The sequence below is a fragment of the Cryptotermes secundus genome, unplaced genomic scaffold, assembly GCF_002891405.2.
Source record: "Cryptotermes secundus unplaced genomic scaffold, Csec_1.0 scaffold559, whole genome shotgun sequence".
Lineage (NCBI taxonomy): Eukaryota > Metazoa > Arthropoda > Insecta > Blattodea > Kalotermitidae > Cryptotermes > Cryptotermes secundus.
This window is the reverse complement of record NW_019718620.1, coordinates 498,188-519,369: the sequence shown is the minus strand read 5'-3', so window position 1 is coordinate 519,369 and position 21,182 is coordinate 498,188. Positions and strand designations below refer to the sequence as shown.

Genomic DNA, 21,182 nt, shown 5'->3' with positions numbered 1-21,182 from the left:
ATAGACATAGCCACAAAAATGTTATAACTACTCATCTACTTCCTGAACGAAACATAAGGGAAGGATGGATGCCCACAGTGGTCAATTTTATATTCCTTACTTTCAATATCCAGTTGAAGGTTTCTGACACAAGTTACTCATTTATTAGAAATAATGATTATATCTGTTCCTTTAACATACAGTAAAACTTGGTTATAGCAACTTCGGTTTCTACGACACCTTGTCTATTGCGTCAATATTCAACGGTACGAACTAATTCCTCATAAAGCAACTGTTTTTATACCTTGCTTAGTACGACATGCACAAATGCATCAACCTCGTATGTAACGTCATTTTCATCCCTGAATTTCTCTGATATGGACATTGAACGTAATTTAGAAAGTGTGTGTTGGGCAAGTAACAGGAAACAGATGAAGATAACTGATTACTGTACTCATATCTAGGTACAGTAAGGCACAACAATTGATGTAATCTACTGTAATTTGGTGAGTAGGCCTACCTTTAATATACAGTATTAGTGCGGTGTGTATTGTCAGTGAAAAGCGCTGTAATATGTCTTTGATATTATACATTTGGGCAATTCCACGTTAATGTTAGGTTAGTCTGTACTTAACTACGTATTTCACTAAAAAATGCAACATTTTAACTCGGTTTTTGGTAGATTTTTACGTGACTAACATAAGGCTACTGTGGAAGTGCCCATTTCGGTTACAACGACATTCGTTTATAACGACACTATTTTTAGGTCCCTTTGATGACGTTATAACCAAGTTCTACTGTATATGAAAATTACATTAAGTTCTATGACAGCATATTACTAAATAAACTGGACATCCCAAAAACAACAAAATACATTTTAATCTAGCTTTCTTTCATTCCGTTGGCCTACCCTCACAAACATTTCACAATAAACAAGGAAATTGATTAACACTAAGCATGTGCAAGTGTGACTTTTTCAGTTTGGGACAAGATTTAGGAACAAATTTGAACATCAAAATGAGAAGATCTTTTTATAATAGATCAATTTCTTCCCTGTAACACTTGCAATTTATATCAAGAGCACTTTTCCAATATGCTACTGCATTTACGCACATACAAGATGATTCTGAATATTCGACGATGCTGTACTAGGAAATGTGGCAGTATAAGAAAGACAACTTCATTAATTAACCATGCGAAAAAAATTAATAATTAAAAAAAGATACACAGGAGCCAGGGTAGCATAGTCAGTACAGTGACTGGCTAAGAGCTGGATGATTTAGGGGTCAAAGTTTGAGGCCTGGTAGAGTCAAGCATTTTCTCTGCTCCAAATCGTCCAGATCACCTCTGGGGTCCATCCAACCTCCTATCCAATGGGTACCCAGGGCTCTTTCCCTGGGCATAAAGCGGCCGGGGCGTCAAACTGATCACTCACCTCCAGATAGTACCAAGGTCAAGAAAATGTGGATCTATACATCCACTAGCCCATACGTCTTCATGACATAGCGCTTAATTCCTTCAGCACAGGGACAACTTTACCTTTTTTTTTTTTTTATACATGTCGGGTATTGGGTTTGTTTCCTTCTTGAAGTCAAAAGCCTTTATTCAGATTCATCAGCCTCACCGTATTCACCATTCACATCATATATCTCAATTTAAGTGTCTTCACAATTCCCATCTTGTCTCGCATTCACTGCTCACATTCCCAACTTCTTCAACCCCCTCCATTCCATCCATTTCGTCAGATAAACAGTACTATATAAATCCTTTGACCATCACTTCTGGAGAGACCTGTTTCGATGATCCTGAGCCACTCATAAAGCAGATTTTCACTGGAGCTCTTTATTTTCCTGCTAGTGTCAGAATATGATCTCCTATCATGAGCCATTTGGAATACAATTCTTTCTAATGCTCATTAAAAGGCATACTTCTTAGAAGGTGTACTTATGAAGTCATCCCTGTATCTTGATGGCATGGATCACAGATCTCGCATCCATTGCCTGATGACTGTCGAATTCATCCAGCACACGTATTTGTCATTTCTCAGTTTTACTCTTTGTTTCCTCCTCAGACAGCTTGCAGCAAGTCCCACATCAGTTTGTTTGTTTGTTTACAAAGCTACACCTTCGGCAGTTTTGGGCTCAGTATCACATGTGGTGGTAGTTTTATGCTGTCTGCCAAATTTGTCAACATTACAGTCATGCGAATCTTTTCATGACCTCACACATTTATGACATTGGATTTTCAACCTAGATCACCAATGGTGTAATTGTATTGCATATTGAAATACACTGGCATTGCCTCAGTGCGCAATGCAACTTCCTTATATTTTTGCAAAATGAAGAACTTCACTTAACTGGTGGGGATGGACTGTTCCTCCACATCAATTGCACTCACCACCTGAGTTGGATTTAAAATTTAAGGCTCTTGCTGGGTAACAAACTTGCATGAAATTGACATTTCATTCTGTCTTTGAATCCATAAAAATGACAATATTCATATAGATCTGGCATAAGTTTGAGTATTTGTTATTTCCACTTTTTGAAAAACTCCAAGGAGACATAGTATACTCATTCCATTTCAGTCGTTCGTTTGCTCTGCATGTTTAATCACCTTAATCTGAAAGTATAAATTATAACTGCCAGTGCATCATAGTTTTCGACAATTCACAACTAGCTTCTTGATATGGTCAGCCATTTTTATGTTAAATGGCCCTTGAATTAGCAGAGAATCAAATGCTATCATAAAGTATTAGTTATTGCTTTTGTTTTGTAACTTTGATCATTTTTATTGCTAGTGGGGTGGGACTAAGTCCCTTGTACTGCGGCCACTTCTGGCCTATTGTACCAGCCCCAGATGATAGGTGAGGGTGATTGTGGAGCAATTGGTGAAATGAAGATTGGCAGGGGAAACTGAAGTACTTGGAGAAAACCTGCCCCAGTGCCACTTTGCCCACCCCAAATCCCACTTGACCAGACACAGGATCGAACCCAGGCAGCCGCGGTGGGAAGCCAGTGACTAATCGCTTGAGCTATGGCACGGCCCTGACTTTGATCATACTTCAGGCAACTTCATGGCAGCTTTTGGGTTCTGATCTTGAAACAATTTCTCTCTCTTTCTATCAGTTCTTACTCTAAGAGCTGCTTGGAAGACACATAAGGGATGCTTCACAAAGAGAAAGTTAATAAAAACCACGTGAAGAGTTACAAATGAAAAATGGGGTTGGGGTAGGAGAAAAAGGAGAAGACAGAAAGTCACTCATTCAGATGTGGCCTAAACAGTTCTTTGGAGAAAACTGTCTCTTTTACAGACAAGTCAAGTAGACAGTGTAATTTCCAAAATGAAAACATTTTCATACTTCCTTTTATAAATCATGCAGCCACAAGTTTTTGATCACACAATTTTGCAGAAGACATGCATGATTTATGTGGTGAAATAAAGCAAATGTGAGAAAATGCCACAATAGGCACAATGTAATGAGGCTTCACTGTAGATTAAGATATTTTATGAAGATTTGTGTGGCAACATAAAAACTGGCATGCCTCAGTCAGCCATTTACTGTGCATGCGAAGGCATGTTTGGGGTACTCCTCAGTGTTGCTGCAGGCTATGTGTATGTAAGTGGCAAGCACCCAGCTCACTGAACACTTCCACATCTATATTACAACTGAGTCCTAGTGTTATTACATAAGAAACTAAAAAAATGAAGCATACATTCTGGATATAACCTTTACAGTTAGTTAAGCGCCACACTATGAAGACATAAAGGGGAAGGTAACTATAGCTTCACACATTTTAAACCACTTTGCTATTAGATGGAGGTGAGTGGTCAGTTTCACCCTCCACAGCTCCCAGTGCCCACTGGATAGGATTCAGGGAAGTCCTCAGAGCAAGTGTGGTAGAGGAACTCTCTTTTTCTGCCAGGTATCAAACCCTGGTTTGTTCAGTCTGCAGTCAGTTATTACAGTAATGAGCTATCCCAGCTCCCTTTTTGTTTTTCTTTATGATACAAGGACAAATAAAAATTTTTCTTCCATTAACTTACTTTAGACATGTCTTCATTTCAACCTGAACCATGAATGTGGCAACATAAAGTCCTGATCTGGCCCCATCGCCTGTTCGGGTCATGCGGAAAAAAAGTCTTGCTGGCTGCCGATTCATATCAGATTTTGAGGTAATGGAAGAAATTAGGGTATAACTCCAGGCAAAGTGGACACAGCTCTTCAAAAATGGCATCAATAATTGCATGCATTGTAGAAATGTCTTAAACGTCGGGACAATTATGTGGAAAAATGACTTTAATGTGGACCACAATCCTGATTGTGTACTATACAGAATTTATGTATGATGTGACAGAAATAAATTTATGAAAGTAATTCCCTGACTTGCCTTCATATACATATATGTCTTCATCATACCAATTAACAATAGTTCTGGCAATGAACTACGGACCCCTCAGGTGTTATCTGCCTGAAGCAGAGGCATGAATGAATCCACTCATGGAGAAGGCACACACAACTATCTTTAGCTGTAGAGCAATGGCTGCAAGGGATGAGCACATAATTACATCAAAAGAACCACATTCTAACTTGATTCACAACAGTCCACTGCGGAAAAGGCACAATATATGAAGAGCACAAATTTCTTTACTTACAACAAAACAACATGAAGAGAAAATAAACAAGTTACCTTCAACTTCTGAATTCGTTTGAAGATTGGTGTTTTCTGCCAGTCAGGGTCTAAATCAACATTATCATCTTCACCATCAAGTTCATCATCCAATATATCTTCTGTATCATGGTAAGACTGAAGATCCTTGTTTGAAAACTTTTTGACTGAAATGGTGACAGTCTGAAAGAAATTTGATAGACAGAAACCTAGGTAACAATACTTCTTTGAAAGTGCAGGTGGAACACAAACACAATTAAAACGAACACTGTTGTTATGTCATACTTTTTGCTGTGAAACATACAGAAGTCAAGGTGAACAAACAGGTCGGAAAATCAGATCTTGCAAGCCTTGCAAGTCAGTGAAAGATCATCATTTCATGGTTCAGTACTTAGTAGCATATTTCTTCCATCCTATTCATAGTATTAGATGTCGAGAGAGACCATTTCCCATGAGGTCTCACAAATAATGGCCAAAATTTTTACACAGCAACTATGAAATCTGGTAAGTAGGTACGAGGTCTATCAGAAGGTTCCCGGACTAGGTAAAAAAAGAAATGTTGGCTTAACTTACTCAATTTTGGCTGCTATCTCCTTCAAAATAGTTTCTTTGGGAACGTATACAGCAATCCCATCTTTTTTTTCATGCCTCAAATGCACTGTGAAAGTCATCTTCCTTAATGCTATCGAGTACAGTTTATGATTCCCTTTGGATGTGAGACACTGTTTCAAAACATAATCCCTTCCGTTTCATTTTCAATTTGGGAAAAAAAGCGAAATCACAGGGGCTAACTCCGGTGAGTAGGAAGGATGGGACACAACAAACATGTTGTTAGTGATAAACTCTGTGGTTTTCAGGGATGTGTGGGTGGGCAACACAAGTCATTTATCACTACGCACTTTTGACAACGGTAGGAAACAATGCTCTGCTGGCACAACCCGAAGCCATAGAATAATATATGTACACAGAGACAATAGATACAAAATTACATAAGTGTCCCCCCCCCTTGCAAGATTTCCGATTGAAGTTACTTAAAACAACAGCAAGAGGGAAATTTATACTCAATCTGAAAGAATAATTGAGGAACTGAGTAGAAAGCACTGATGTATATCTCAGGAACATTTAACATTGTTCTTACGGAATCAAGGATAGCGTATGTTCAGACTTTCACATACATCAAGGAACATAAAATCCAGGGTTCACTGTAATATAGGGAGATCGAGAAGTTGCGCACATCACACTAAGCAATTATATTTTGCTAGTTTAATGCACAAACTACAAGACATACAGCACTAACTATTAATGTTTATAACCTTACATCTTAGAAATGCACAATCAAATCATGTCTTTACAACATATGCTCGAAAAGGCTTCCCTGTTCAGCAATGCATGCGTCAGCTCTTTTTACCATGTTTGAGGTCACTTTGTGGAGCGCCTGTAAACTGATGCTGTTAATCACCATCATAATTTTCCTCTTGAGGTCATCCAGTGTATGCGGATTGTTTTTATAGACAATTCCTTTGAGGTACCCCAAAGGAAAAAATCTGCAGGTGACAAATCGGGCGAACGTGGGGGCCACAATCCTTTTGAAATGAGACGGTCACCGAAAAACTCGTGCAAGAACTGCATGGTTTCAGTAGATGTGTGACATGTGGCACCATCTTGCTACAACCAACATTCACGTTCATCAACATTAAGAAGCACAATAAACTGTGTGATGATGTCTTGGTACACTGGACTGTTCACTGTTGTTTCAAAGAAAATTGGGCCCACTACTCGATGACATGATACAGCACATCACACTACAGTTTTCTGACAGTGCAAGGGCTTTTCATGTAACCCATGTGGATTTTCAGATGACCAAATCCTATTGTTTCGACCGTTCACATAGCCACTAAGGTGAAACAACGCTTCGTCAGTGAAGAAAACCTGATCAAACTCTTCAATTCCATGGTTGCCAACAAATGTCCAAAATCATCTACAGTACACTAAGAGTTTTCCTTTATCCAGGTCCTTCAGTTCCTGCACACAGCGAACACAATATGCACGAAGGTGTAACTACTTCATCGCTTTCTGAGCACTTCCATATGAAATCCCTGATTGTGCTGATAGTCTCCTCAGGCTTTTTGCAGGGGAACACTGCAACATTTTCTCCACATCAGCCAGTTTAGCCTCAGTCAAAATGGCCGGCCTCCCAGATCTCTTCCTATCTGAAATTGATCCACATTCCCGAAATCGGTTGATTATTCTTGTTATTGACGAATTGTTAGGAACTGCAGAATCCAGATATTCCCGACGATACTTGTCTGCGACATGTGCAAAAGAACGACTGGCGAAATAATGTTCCACAATGAAAACTTGTTGTTCTTGGGAAAACGATATGTCTTGTTACGCAATAAACAAAGCTAAACTGCAGATGTAGTATGATCGACACACGGCGGATGGCGTTTCTAGTCATTGTTAGTACTCCTATAGTACAACTTTTAGGTCAATGTGCATGACTTTTCGATCTCCCTGTAGTTAACTGTAGTCTTGGCTTCTTATTAGTCTATTAAATTTATAAAATTCCTGACTAATTTTAAGCCTGTCATGGGAGAATTACTTCACTACAAGAAAAATAGCATTTTTCTTCACTAATTTTGGCATAAGCATACCTGATTCATTTTCTTTTCTTTGGCTGTTAACCGACACTTCAGTTTGTCTAATTCATCAGTCTTATCTGCTAGTTCTTTCCTCAAAATTTCCATCTTTTCTAGTTCCTGGTTTTGTATGTGAAGACGCTGAGCTAGGCCAGTCTCTCCAGTTTCACAGTTTACAGGTATTGGAAGCTGACGCAGCAAAAGAAGAACCTGAAAAGACAAACACAAATTAATCACACTTATCTGTAAGTGTCCCAGTCTAGAAAATCGAAATTAAAGGCCATGGGGATTCGTTGAGCTGACCACATGACACCCTCTATCCGCAAAAGCTGGCACTAATTTCGCCGACAAGCAGCAGTCACTCAGTCGGTATAGTTTGCTTGCAACACTGCCCGAACTGAACTAACATCAACTCTGTTTAATTAAGTTTAAATTACATTACAGTAACTAACGATGTGCATGTAAAGTTAAAACCTGTAGTATACTAAAGACTGTAGAGTTTAATGGTTCTCTTACTGGTCAGTAAGTAGTGGGAGTTCAGTGTGGTAGACGGCATTAATAAAGAGTACCTTGCAAGATGCACAATCTGATGCAAATCATTGTAAACAATCATTAATATTTTACTGAAATAGGTCTAATTGCAAGCAGGAAGTAAAGTGAATAACCAAAAATCTGCTCTAAACATAAAATGCTAAGTAGTTTCTGGACCACCATGAACTAAACTGTGGGTAGGCAGAAGTCTACAGACTTAGTTCAACATCATACTAGGAACTTCATTCAATCCCATCAAGAATCAGGAGGTAATAACAGATTGGAGTACCGATTCACTTTGTTTTACAGATGAGAGATCTGAATTTATTTATGGATGGGAAGGAAAAATCCATATGAGGATATGAAATTAAATATGGCACAATACCTTTTCCTGGTGCTCCCTTTCAATGCTGATGATCTCCTGTTGATGATTTTCAGATTCTTCTTTCAACTGCTGTTCATACTGTGCCAATTTACTAAGCACTTTATGGTGCGTAGACTGTAAAAAACACAAAATATCAGTATCATCCCCTCCAGTGATGGGCCTGTTTGAGACTGTCACAAAGCTAGTCAAGATGCTTAAAGGTAGTAATTCCACCACATGACTGTTACACTGGTTAAAAACAAACTGGCAGGACTTCATTGCCTTCATACAAAGTACAAAAATATACAAGGAAGACAAAGAAAGGACATGAATGTGAATGGAGGAGCTTTAACAAATGGCCACTTGTAAGAGCAAGGAAATGGGAAGATAATATGAAAACAAATTTTATGAGGATAGGAGGTGGATGGAAATGATTCATGACTGTGTCCAATAGTGCACTTAGATATCAGGGGTGCTGATTCAGATTCTACCACAATGTTTGTCATATTTCCTAAGATTATATCTTATAGTAACCAAAAAAGAAAAAAAAAAGTGTACCCTTATTTGAAGCTGCTTTAAGGAGTAGTGGATTTCAATTCCTACACTACAGAAATTTTTTGATTGGGAACTCACATGTGAATTCTATTGTATATTCATTGAGAAAAACAAAACACAGCTTATGTGTTCTGAATACATTTAAAAAATGGCTGATAAGGACAGGCCAAATGCAAGACAATAATTTAAACTAAGTTCAAGAACAATGGAAAATTATGAGAATTAATGTACTTCTGGCTTATTTTGGACTTCATCCATCGTCTGGTATGTAAAAGACAAAAGACCACGACGTTTCGGAGACTGGATCTGTCTCCGTCTTCAGGTGGGTAGGGAAGGATAAACCTACTCAGTTAGGCCAGTTAGAAAGAGCTAGTCTCAATCACTGGTCCAACTGAGTAGGTTTATCCTTCCCTACCCACCTGAAGACAGAGTCAGATCCAGTCTCCGAAACATCGTGGTCTTCTGTCTTTTACATACTAGACGATGGATGAAGTCCAAAATAAGCCAGAAGAAGTACAGTATACGCCATAGTCAGAATCCTTTCAAGTCTATATGAGAATTAATGTATACAAAATTGCTAGTAGATGAACTCCAATGGACAAAAAATTTTCAAAGTGAAGAGTGACTGGGTAAAGGCAGGTGAGGTTTGAAATAGGTAAAATGGTACAAGCAAGTTCAACTTCCCTTCCAATGCTAAAACATATGAAAACCTCATATACCTGTACATGTGGTGCACGCTTTCTTCTCATGGCACAGTAAACTCCCAGTTATCTGGTATCCAAGAAACCAAAATTCTAACGCAACCAGCAAATTTCCAAATAAAATTTACCATTTTATGAAGTTACTTCAAGAACCAAGACGTAATGCCATCACGTTCATCCGCCATGCAGTAATTCTCCCAGCTACCAATGGGAGCATATTCCATTCTTCTCTTTCACCCAGGTGATGTTACATTGAAAGTGATGCATGGTTACAATAGAAGTAGGATGAATCTGTGATCACATCATGTCCAAAAATCTCTCTCCTAAGTAGAACTCAAACATGAACTAAAGCAAAAATAAGTTGTTTTGACTTTGAAACAGAAATGGGAAAAAATATCACATGCATAGAAAGGGGCAAAAATTGCAAGAGAATTGGGTTCTGTAAGTTTTCCTTATACAATTGACAGATACATGTATCTGTCCCACCCTATTCCCCGCATATGGTGCTATGAAATTTCCAGTTAAGATCTCTCTGCTTGTCTGAACGCTTTAAATTGATGTATACCTTGAGCACAAGAAATTTGATACTGAGATAATGGGGCTTGGCCCATACAAATTAAATACTAAATATGGGAAACCACTTAACTGATAATAAATTTAATGGGGGTAGTGTACAGAGTACTATAACAAATGTTTCCCTTATATTACAAGATGTGCAGCCACAGCATTCACATTTAACCTCTAGCTTACCAGAAGTTCCTCATATTTGGATTCTTTGTTAGAAGCATCTCTCTTCATTCCAGAAGCCAACTCAAACAGATGTTTAAACGCACATTTTGCATCTGCCATAGACTGTATGGTATCCCATCGGGTCTTTGCTTTATTTTCTGTAACAGATGCCATTATCATGCTATATTATAAGTTATCTTGTTAATGATCCTGAATCAAATCCTGTCCCTAAGCTTTATCACATAACAGCCTCCTGAAAAAATACTGCCAGGTGAGTGAGGGATGGGGTGTATGTGCATGCCTCTCTCTTTTGAGAAACACCAAGGGCTTCCTCCCTATCTTTAGGATGGATGTAGAACCTGGAGCAGGCCAAGATTGGCTGTGAGAGCTTTCTAGAATGATTTTATGAGCTAATAAGTAGTATATAGTGGTCAGGTATAGAGAAGGAGACATGAAACAGTATGTACAGTGGGGTGAAGTGTAATCGTAGTGGACAAAAACAAGGTGACATCAAAATCTGAAGCAGTTGTTGGTAGTGAGATAATGCCTGTTCCAAAACATGACAAATATTACAGTACAGTTAAAATTAAATTAATGCCACACTAGTACCTTATTCAAGATGCATGCTTTTCCCAGACTGGCCTTCTTCTGCAATCTTGGTCTGGCATGTTTACCAGGGATGTCATACTTTGGAAATGATCCTGATAGGTTTCCAGTTACACCTATGATTATTGGTATCACCTTCACTTTCACATTCCACATGTGCTGTACTTCAATCACTTCTATTGTTTACATATATTAAAATGTACAAAATGTGCCAAACCTATCATGAGGTTCTACATAACCTTCCTTAGCTAGAGAGGGAGATTCTGCTATTAAGTGTTCTATCAACCTATCAAGAACACTACATTTACTATTATAACAGTTCTCATAAATTTGTAGCATAATATTTGATATTTGGTGCAACAATTATCTCAGTTTCAGGTTCTCCTTTTGTTTAAAGAGAGAGAGAGAGAGAGACCTTTTTTTTTGAAGGCCCAAGCATCCAGATTTTATGTGCCTCATCCATGAATCGTTTTATTATCTCATCTACTTTTTAGAGTAAAATGTACTTAAGACATTTCCACACAGAATGTTTTCCTATGAACATCAATACTGAGTTGTGTAATGCAGCCCATAAGGTCGCGATTCAGCAGGGCTTTAAGGCTGCAAGATTAAGCACTCACAAATTTTAATTACCAGGAAATGTCCATTATGCGACTGATAAATTCTCTGGACCAGTAGCTTGTTTTGTTGTATACTGAAAGCTGTTCTCCACATTAGAACTTCCAGCCTCACTAGCTTGTTCAGTAATTTTCTACCATCCTTCCTGTACGTCATCATCTCTACTACCTTCCATCTTTGACGTTCAGTCATGTCTTCTTCCCCACCAAACTGATCCTTACATCATTTGTGCAGCCAAGTATATCCCACTGTGTAAACCATGCCTTGTCCTCTTTTCCTTATGTCTCAACAACCAACACTCTTAAATTACTGTTTGGTATGTTTGTTTGTGATGGCATGTGATGCCATTCTGTATCGGAAATTAAGTTTCGTTCTGGGATCTCTTGGGAGTTGCTGCGATCAGACAGAGAGCTCCTGTTGTGTGGATACAATGGAAAACTGTGTAATTTTATCAAGCATACAACAAGAAAGTGCATTCATTTGGTTTGTGGTAAAGTAAGTCTTCTTAATTTCAAAACCAATGTGCTTCATTTCAGATAATGCAAGTTCTTACTGTGTTTGTTCTTTTATTCTAAATAAAAGGGTTTTTGTGTGAAATGGGCCCTTTAATAAGTTTATGGTCAGTAGGTTATTTACAAATTGATGCTCACTGAGCAAACAGTTGTACATGACGAAGTTATCTTCACCTGTTTCACTAAGTAATGTTTTCAGTTGTAAGCTTTTGTTTGCTCTAGAATATGTAGACTATGCACCGCATGATGCTGCTGACCTTGGGTAAGTTTTGTTCCTGAGCCTGGAGGCTGTGGAACTCAAGTTAGACATACTATGAGTCAGTTCTGCTGGGAACATGTTTAACCTCAGAAAGTTAGGCAACACGTGGCAAGCCTTGGTTAGCAGAGTTGTATAACAGACATGGCTCTATACAAATGTCTGTGACAAATGAATTTTCAGGCATCATCTATGTCCAGATGTGAATAAGTCATTCTCATTTGTTGATTTAGTCTGGCAGGTCTGATTAGTGTCAGTGATGTAAGAGCCCTAGCTGCACTGTTTGTAAAAATGGTAGATGGATCCCACTATAGTTGTGCTTAGGAAGAGCGAACCAATTTGAATTTAATTTCCATTGCTCCATATTACCAGGACACTCTTCAAGTGCTTATACAGGGTATACACAAAAGAATGGTGTGGTTTCAAAAGTTAATAAGAAATGTATTTCTCAACTTACACAGGCACAACATACACCATCAGCTGCGGCAATTGTCCAAGTTTCTCATGCGTTAATTACAAACCTTCAATGTGTGCACCCTGGGTCACACAGCACACATCCACATGGTAATCAAATTCATCCCAGACCCAGTTTAGCATGTCCTGCGTTATCCAATCAAGAAGTTCATGGCTGGATGTGGGCAATGGTGGTATATAAATACTGTCTTTAAAGAACACCCAAAGAAAGAAATCGCATGGTGTAAGAGCTGGAGAATGGGGTGGCCAAGGGAGAAGGCTGTTGTCTCCATTTGCAGCAGCACGTCTGATCCAGGGCTGCGGAAGAACATGATTGAGAAACACTCATACATTCCTGTGAAAATGGGGGGGGGNTGGGGGGGGGGGAGCGCCATACAGTTGTAGACTGTAATCATCATGATCAGTATTCAGTTGGAGTAACAACCAGCTTTCCAACATGTCCAAAAATGAATCGCGAGTCACAGTTGCTTCAGTGAAGAAAAATTGGTTGTGCACTTTCTCGTGGGACACTGCACAGAAAACGCTGACTTTTGGAGAGTCACGCTGGTGCTCTATCTGTGCATGTGGTTGCTTGGTTCCCCAGATATGGACATTGTGTTTGTCCACCTTGCCACTGATGTGGAATGTGGCTTTATCGGAGAAGATCAGTCTTTCTACGAACTCCATTTTCAACTGCATCTCCTCACAAAAGTCACACATTTTCACTTTGTCTGCTGGTTTAAGGGCCTGCACCAATCACATCTTGTATGGTTTAAAACATAGCTGCTTAAGCAACACCTTCCATACTGTCATTTTTGGCAAGCCTAATTCCCTGCTTTCTCTAGCCACTAACTTATGGGAACTTCGCTGAAATGCCTCACACACTCTTTCAATGTTGTCATCAGACACAAGAGGTCAACCAGGACTCTTGCCTTTACACAAGCATCCAGTTTCTACAAACTGTCGGTCGATACCATCTGTTTATGTTATTCTTGTGTGGTGCGTCTTTATGAAAACGTGCACAAAACTCATGTTGTAATCACAGAACTGAACACCTCAAAACGGAGCACACAGAAAGCCTTCTCCTGCTGCAACACCATCTTTGAAACTGGCCCTACAGCCAAGCAGTAAGCATGAGAAGCGAACTGCTGGTAGCACATGAGAAACTTGGACAGTTGTCACCACTGACAGTGTATGTTGTGCCCATGTAAGGTGAGAAATAAATTTTCTTTATTGACTTTTGAAGCCACACCCTTCTTTTATGCATACCTTGTACCTTGTACCTTGTACTGATACTGACTGTTAAATATACTGTCAGAATTTAGGGACTGGGCACAGGGTTTGGATTCATATAACCAAATTTATTGAACAATTATAAATTGTAACTAGACATAACTATAACAGTTTCATGGATCCACACACTTAGCAAATCACTATAGCAAAAGCTAAGTCTTCTCAGCTTGTCTTCACCAGCTATTGCTTGGTTACTATCTTCAAAATGCATCACTAGATCATGGCTGCTAATCATGGAGATTCTTCACAGCCAACCACACACTCACAGCTTGCATCTGGGACATTAATCTGGCGATCTGTGAGTAGGCAGATGTATACATTCATTCTCTCTACCTTCTATTAAGACACCATGGCCATCTCTGCAGTATTATACCACCAGTGGAATCAAATATGAGGGGTTGAAGGATGCTAAAAATTATTAGACCAAATGAAACAAGCTAAATTGCAGCATCACAGGACCCTAGAAAATAAATGGGAATAATCTGAACAACATAAGATGCAAAACCAGCAGGCATTTCAGGAATAAAAACAGGAAATATCTGAAAGATAAATATGATGAGCTTCCAACAAACAGTAAGAACAAGAACATTAGAAACCTGTGAAGAGGAATAAATTACTTTAAGAGGGGTTACCAACCTAGCAGTAACTTAGTGAAGGATGAGAATGGTGATCTGCTTGCAGATTCACAGATATTTTGACTAGGTGGAAGAACTACTTCTCTCAGTGATTGAATGTACTTAGGGTCAGTGATGTTATGCAGCTAAGCCATTAGTACCTGATCCTAATCTTTTTGAGGCTGAAACTACTATTGCAAAGTCAAAAAGGTATAGACCACCAGGTAGTGATCAAATTCTGGCAGAACTTGTTCAAGCAGGAGGTGAACTATTACGTTCTAAGGATCCATAAGCTAATTAATTCTATTTGGAATAAGAGAGGATTTCCTGATCAGTGGAAGGAGTCCATTACTGTACCAGTTCACAAGAAGGGTGATAAACGACAATAGCAATTACTGGAAGATATCACTGCTATCAACTTCATATAAAATTTTATCCAATATTCATCTCTCAAGGTTAAGTCCATATAAGATGAAATTATTGGGGATCATCAGTGTGGGTTTCAACATAACAGATCAACTATTGATCAGATCTTTTGCATTCATCAGATACTGGAGAAAAATGGGAGTACAATGTCACAACAATCAGCATTTCATAGACTTCAAAAAAAGCCTATGATTCAATTAGGAGGGAAGTATTGTACAATATTCTGATAGAGTTTGGAGTACCCATGAAACTAGTCAGGCTGATTGAAATATTGTAACGTGTTTGCGTTACAGAAGACGCCGTAGGGATGGTTAATTGATTTATTTAACAATCTTCAAATAACGGCTACACTTAATTATCACAATATTACGGGTTTCCACAGTTTACAAACCCTACAACAAAATCTCTTAACACTATCTTCAAGAGTCTTCACGTATTAATAACGCGGGAGCTATACAAGTCTCCCTGAATTACACACTCCGAGTATAACTGTACTACAGCACTCACTATGTCTGGAAAGCACACGAAAAGTCTTCCGCTCGCTGACTTCTTAAGTATCGCACACTCGCAGTCTGCTATGTTTCAACTCGGCGACTGTTACTTTATAACTGACTCGAAGCCACTGTGCAGCTCACTTATATAGCTGCAGTGCTTGCTTGTTGCGTAATGAGTGCCACGTCATCCTGTTACGTCACCGCTGTTGATTCGCCTTGCATAGTTACCCGGTTACGGGGCTCGGCTATCTTCGGCTCCGCTCGGCTCTCTTCGGCTCCGCTCGTGACGTCACCGCGCATAGCTGCCAGGATGCGGGGTGATTACTCGCCTATTACGCGAGCGTTACGTTACCGCTGAGGGGTGGGAGGGGAGCGCTGACTCACCCGCCGCGTCACTGCTAGTGTGGGGGGGGGGCTCGGCTTTGCGCAACATGTCACAATATGTTTAAAAGAAACATATAGTAAAGTCCATACAGGTATACATTTGTTTGATAATTTTCCTATCCAGAATGGTCTAAAACAAGGAGATGAATTGCCACCACTCCTTTCCAACTTTGCTTTAGAATATGCCATTAGGGAGGTCCAGGAAAACCAGCTGGGACTGAAATTAAATGGGGTACATAAGCTTTTGGTCTATGCTGATGACGTGAATCTACTGGGTGATAATATAGATACCATAAAGAAAAAAACACAAAACTTTATCTGATGCTGGTCTAGAAGTAAACACAGAGAAAACTACGTATTTGTTGCTGGCTCATCACCAAAATGCAGGGCAAAATCATGACATAAAGATAGTTAACAGATGTTTTGAAAATGTGACACAGTTCAAATATTTGGGAACTTTAAAAAATCAAAACCTGATTCAGGAGGAAATTAATATGACTTCAGGTAATGCCTGCTACCATTCAGTCCAGAACCTTCTATTTATTTTATTTATACTTTTGAGTTGCAGCAATATTTTTAAAAATACAACTTAGATAATGAATGTGCTTGAAAAATTGTAATTTATAAAACTGAAAATACAAAGAAGAAGCAATTACAAGAATAAGCTATTGAAGTTATATCCTTCTCTATATTTTACCTACATACTTCTGTACTCTGTACATTTTAAACCCATTTTCAACAGCAAAAAAAGCATTTTCTTACTTTTACAGTCTTCCCATGGATTATGAGTTTTTACCAACAGTGAATGGTAAAACTCTGAAATAAGATGCAAATAGTTGCTTTTCATGCCTTTACCAGCACAGCCTACATTCAATGCATAATTTCTAGGTTTTACCAAAATTTGGGCTTTTATGGTAATATATACAGCAAACATAAAATCAAGAGTCTGTGGTATTTTGTTGATAAAATTTTTCTTTTTAATTACAGAAATATGACAAGGAATTGGATACATTTTTTTTCTCAGTGTTTTGAAATGAAGATCTGTGTAAGTACCATATTATCAATTAGATGAGAAAAGTAAATGCAAGTTCTAACTTCCATTATCTGAATTACGTGCTATAAGAGGAAAAATGAATTTTGGTTTGATCATTTTACTACAACAAAACGAAACTTGCTTCACTATGCATGAAAAACATTTTAAGATACCATACATTAAGAGGAAGCCTGAAAATAACTCACCCTGATCAGAATCAATAATCTTCTGCTGCAAGTCTGCTATCTGAGCATTCCTCAGGTCTATGTCTTCATTCAGCTGTCTTATATCTTCCTCTATGCCAAACAGGTCTTCACCACTAACTTCACTCTGTTGCAATTGAGTCTAGATAATATACAGAAGAACATATGACAAGTAATTCTTTGTCAGAAAATAATCTCGTTCCACACAATTATACTAACAAACTAACATAAGAAAAGAATTACAAAAAGCCTTATTCATGGTTACAGATCTGACTTGCAGTATCCGTTTCTTCTAATTGAGGAAAAAGAGCACTGCATACACATCATAAATGTAAAGATAAATATGTTGGTACAAAGCTCTAAATATGCGTATACACTGTCACATGACCAAAGCTTGGGGAGGGAGCATAGAGTCGTATGCCTCTCTTTCTTGATACTTCTCAACTTCGCCGTTCCTCACTGGCTTCCAGATTCTTCACAAACTGCCTTGCCACATGTGACAGGTGGGTGACCCTGGGAAGTTTCCACAATGACTTTGCCTGCACAAAAGTGATGCAGAGTTCTTGATAGGGGTAGCTGAGCTCAGCCTAATTGTGAGCTTAGTAGCATTCAGTGGGTACGTGTAGAAAAACAAATGTAAAACTATGCATACACAATGGGAAGTTAGTTCAGTGCTAACAGTGCAAGTGAAATGTAGAAGGCAGTGTACTGCCATACAGTAAAGTGGTGGCAGACAAGACAGACTGATGTCAGGATTGTAAGTGGCTACTGTTTCAAAACAAGATTAATATAACTGATGCTGAAAGTTGTATTGCAGATGGATCCAGCACAGCACACACTTTTGGAGCTGTTAATAAAAAGCTAACAAGACATAAGCATGGCTAGGAAGAACTTAGAAAGGAGATAAGTGTTGGGCTTAACAAGGATTAAGTGCCAGCCAAGATAAATTTCCAGTCTGTCAACAACTTAAAAGGTCATGAGAGGCTACCAAGAACTATACAGCAAAATAGGTGACTGTCCACAGCAAATTCAAGGAAACAATAAGACAAAGTAGACATGCAGTTAAAGAGCATCATGGCAGTGGTTCAGCAGCAGGTCTAAGTCTTTGAGAGGGAAATGTGAACTAAAAACAACATGACTCGATGGTACCTCAAAGCAACATGTCAGGAATTCAAGACACAGCTGGTGACCATGGAAGCCTGGACTAGACATGGAGGCACCAGTGCTCCTGTGGTGAAGCAGCCAAAGTCTGATGGATTCATACTTTGGACAGCCCAGCAGAGGGCAACACAACTACTACTAGCCATTCAGCAGGAGCAGGCTGCAAAATCATAGTGTTCCAGCCGGAGCGACATATGAGGATACTGCTGAGTGCTGAAGGGCTGTAATGGAGACCATGAGGTTGTAGCAGCCTACTGGTCAAAACCAAAAGCTACGACCCAGCTAAGCCACAGGTCACTGCAAGGGTTCACAGTACTCATAGACATTGAGCAGTTTGACCACCAGACCCTTGCTGGGTTATCCAAGGCTTCATCCAGACGGAGGCAGCCAGTGCATTTATTAATGGAGTGAAGGGAAAGGACATGAAATGGCATCTCCTCATGGGTGATGAGAGATCCCTCAACTAACCCCTTAACCAGATCCCAAAAGTACAGGCTGTGAAGGCAGCAGCTGGACCACCAATGAAGCTGTAGAAAGTAAGGGCTGTGTCCCTGTGGGCACCTCACAAGAGGCTTTACATGAAAATATGACGAGAAGGATGACAAGGGCTCAGGAAACAAGAGCTGGTTGCCAGCATGATCACCCTAATCTCCTCATATCAAACTCAATATAAGAGTAGCCAAGAGGAGTGATGACAGTCTATTTGCCATACCATTTGACCATGCTTGGGCATCTGGGACCATTGCTAGGCCTGACATCACCACAGGACTGCCGAAGCGGAAGTCGAGTTGGCCATGTTCTGCAGATGGCATTCAAGGTGATTGTGCTATGAATCAGAAGTTCGTTCAGTGCAGGCAAATAGAAGATGAGAGAAGAGGTCAGTGCAGTGACTAAGCAGTGGTGTTACAGTGTAATAATGGCTGGGGAAAGAACTGACATCCAGGTTATAAGTGGCTACTGATGTTGGGACAATGACAGCACCAAATAAAGATAAACATGACAGTAAAATGCATGTATCTCGTGTAACTTATAATGCAGTGGCCTAAAATTATTAGAAGAGTCTACTTAATATTCATGATTTAATAGAAAAAGGAAGGAATTTAGATTACTTAAAAACATATTAATCAAAATTCTGAGAAAAGAAAATTCAAAACCAAAATAGCATACACAAAATCATTTACGCTTACATAAATCTGCCTGGTCTTCAATGCTCCTCATTGTTGTAGTTCAATTGTTTTGGTGGGAACATGTTTGTTTGTAAAGCTACTACTCAGAAACAGTGGCTGTATGTTTGCTTATCTTGCAATCATTGCACAACAGTGGGCATTTTTTATAGTCATTACTTAGGAATTGGTCTACATGTTACAATATTCTCCTCAGCACCCTGTTTTCAAACACGTTCAATCTATGTTCCTCCCTTAGTGTCACAAACCCATACAGTTTCACACCCATACAGAAGCACAGGCAAAATTATAGTTTTGTATATTCTAATTGTTGTGTTTTTTAGACAGCAGATGAGAAGACAAAGGTTCTAGACTGAATGGTAGCAAGCAGTACCCAAATACCCAAATTATAATCCTTTATCAGATAGGGTCTTACATTTAAGGGTGATTGTGTGAAGGAAGAGACATGTTATAAAGTAACATTACCTTCAACTGGTCTAGCTGTCCATGAAGAACAGCTCTGTCTTCCATTAACTGTTCCAGTGTCCTCTCAGCATCTATGGTGCTCACTAGTACTTCCAGCTCTTGATCAATCCACAGCTGAACCTTAGCTGCTGTCCCATGCTGCTGCAGTCGTCTTTCCTGAGCACTTTTCTGAACAGCTAAAGCATCCTGCAAACAGTGAAAACTTCACAGCTGCATGTGTATCTAATATCTTCTGTTGCCATGACCAAGTGTACTCAATTTAGTCAGTGGTTGTACTTTGCTGAAGTTGAGATGACTTGATTTCATTTTGTATACCTATTACATAAACTGCATTTCTGCAGTATTTTTCTGAACTTATAAATGAATTCAGATGCTTCTGCCATCTCTCAAGAGCAGTTGGTAATATATTTTGACCACACTGTACTATATAAATAAATATTTGCAACTAGGGTAAGTTTCAAACCTCTTTACATTTGGCAAGAACCGATAACGAGTTGCTGCGGTGTTGCCAACTTGACATTCTGCACATGCATTAGGAAACTAATATTGGAATAGACTACACATATATGGATCTGAACTATTTCATAAGTGAATAAAATATTAACTGAACATTTATACCCAATTTCTTCCCTAAAGTATTGTTTTTCAACAGTAGGGAATTTGCCTTTGCCACATTATTTGAAACAAGTTCTGCATATAACATAATTTTGGAAGTCATGTAGGTTTGTTGCTCTTTTTGGAAGGTTTATGTGTGCTCTAGGTGACAGAAATACCTTCTTGGCACAGTAGCTTTTCCCCTTCTTTTTCACCTGCATACATGCAAAACTGTCACCTTGCTTACAAAACACACTTCAGCTGTCAGCTCCTGGCATTTGAGAAATCCAGTCTGCTTCAGTTTTTCAGACACATATTTGTTAAAATATATTACACACACTAAAAGCTATTTTGGGAACATTGCTACTGCAACCATTGGAACAATTACCATCTCTTGTATTTGGTTTCCTGAGCAACATGTTCCATTCAGGACCTTGAATCAGAAACTACATACAAAATTGATGTTTATATTGTTACACATTTAAGCCTACATAAGCACTAAAAGTTATAACACAAAAACTAACAGTACTCGTACAGAGCTTAAACGAAAATGACACGGCTAGAACGTGCCATTTGTATCACAGGTGTAGGACAAACTAATCAATTATATCCTTCCTGACCAGCTGGTATGATGTGAAATAATACACAGTTCCAAGGAATGTGGAAGAGGTAAATGAGACAAAAAGAAAGAATGAGGCAATGCCCACATCATCTGAGATAG

General features: G+C 39.0%; 1 protein-coding gene across 4 annotated transcripts in view; it reads right to left on the bottom strand.

Moving 5' to 3' along the window:
* Positions 1 to 21,182, bottom strand: part of LOC111862011 (chromosome-associated kinesin KIF4) — a 69,608-nt gene that overhangs the window by 10,114 nt on the left and 38,312 nt on the right. For all 4 annotated transcript variants that reach the window (XM_023847046.2, XM_023847055.2, XM_033750601.1 and 1 more), the window contains 6 exons: positions 19,868 to 20,053; positions 17,061 to 17,199; positions 10,187 to 10,323; positions 8,202 to 8,315; positions 7,301 to 7,495; positions 4,668 to 4,829 (listed from right to left, as the gene is read on the bottom strand). In XM_023847046.2, the coding sequence (XP_023702814.1) occupies positions 4,668 to 4,829; positions 7,301 to 7,495; positions 8,202 to 8,315; positions 10,187 to 10,323; positions 17,061 to 17,199; positions 19,868 to 20,053 (933 nt within the window). The remainder of the gene's footprint in view (positions 1 to 4,667; positions 4,830 to 7,300; positions 7,496 to 8,201; positions 8,316 to 10,186; positions 10,324 to 17,060; positions 17,200 to 19,867; positions 20,054 to 21,182) is intronic.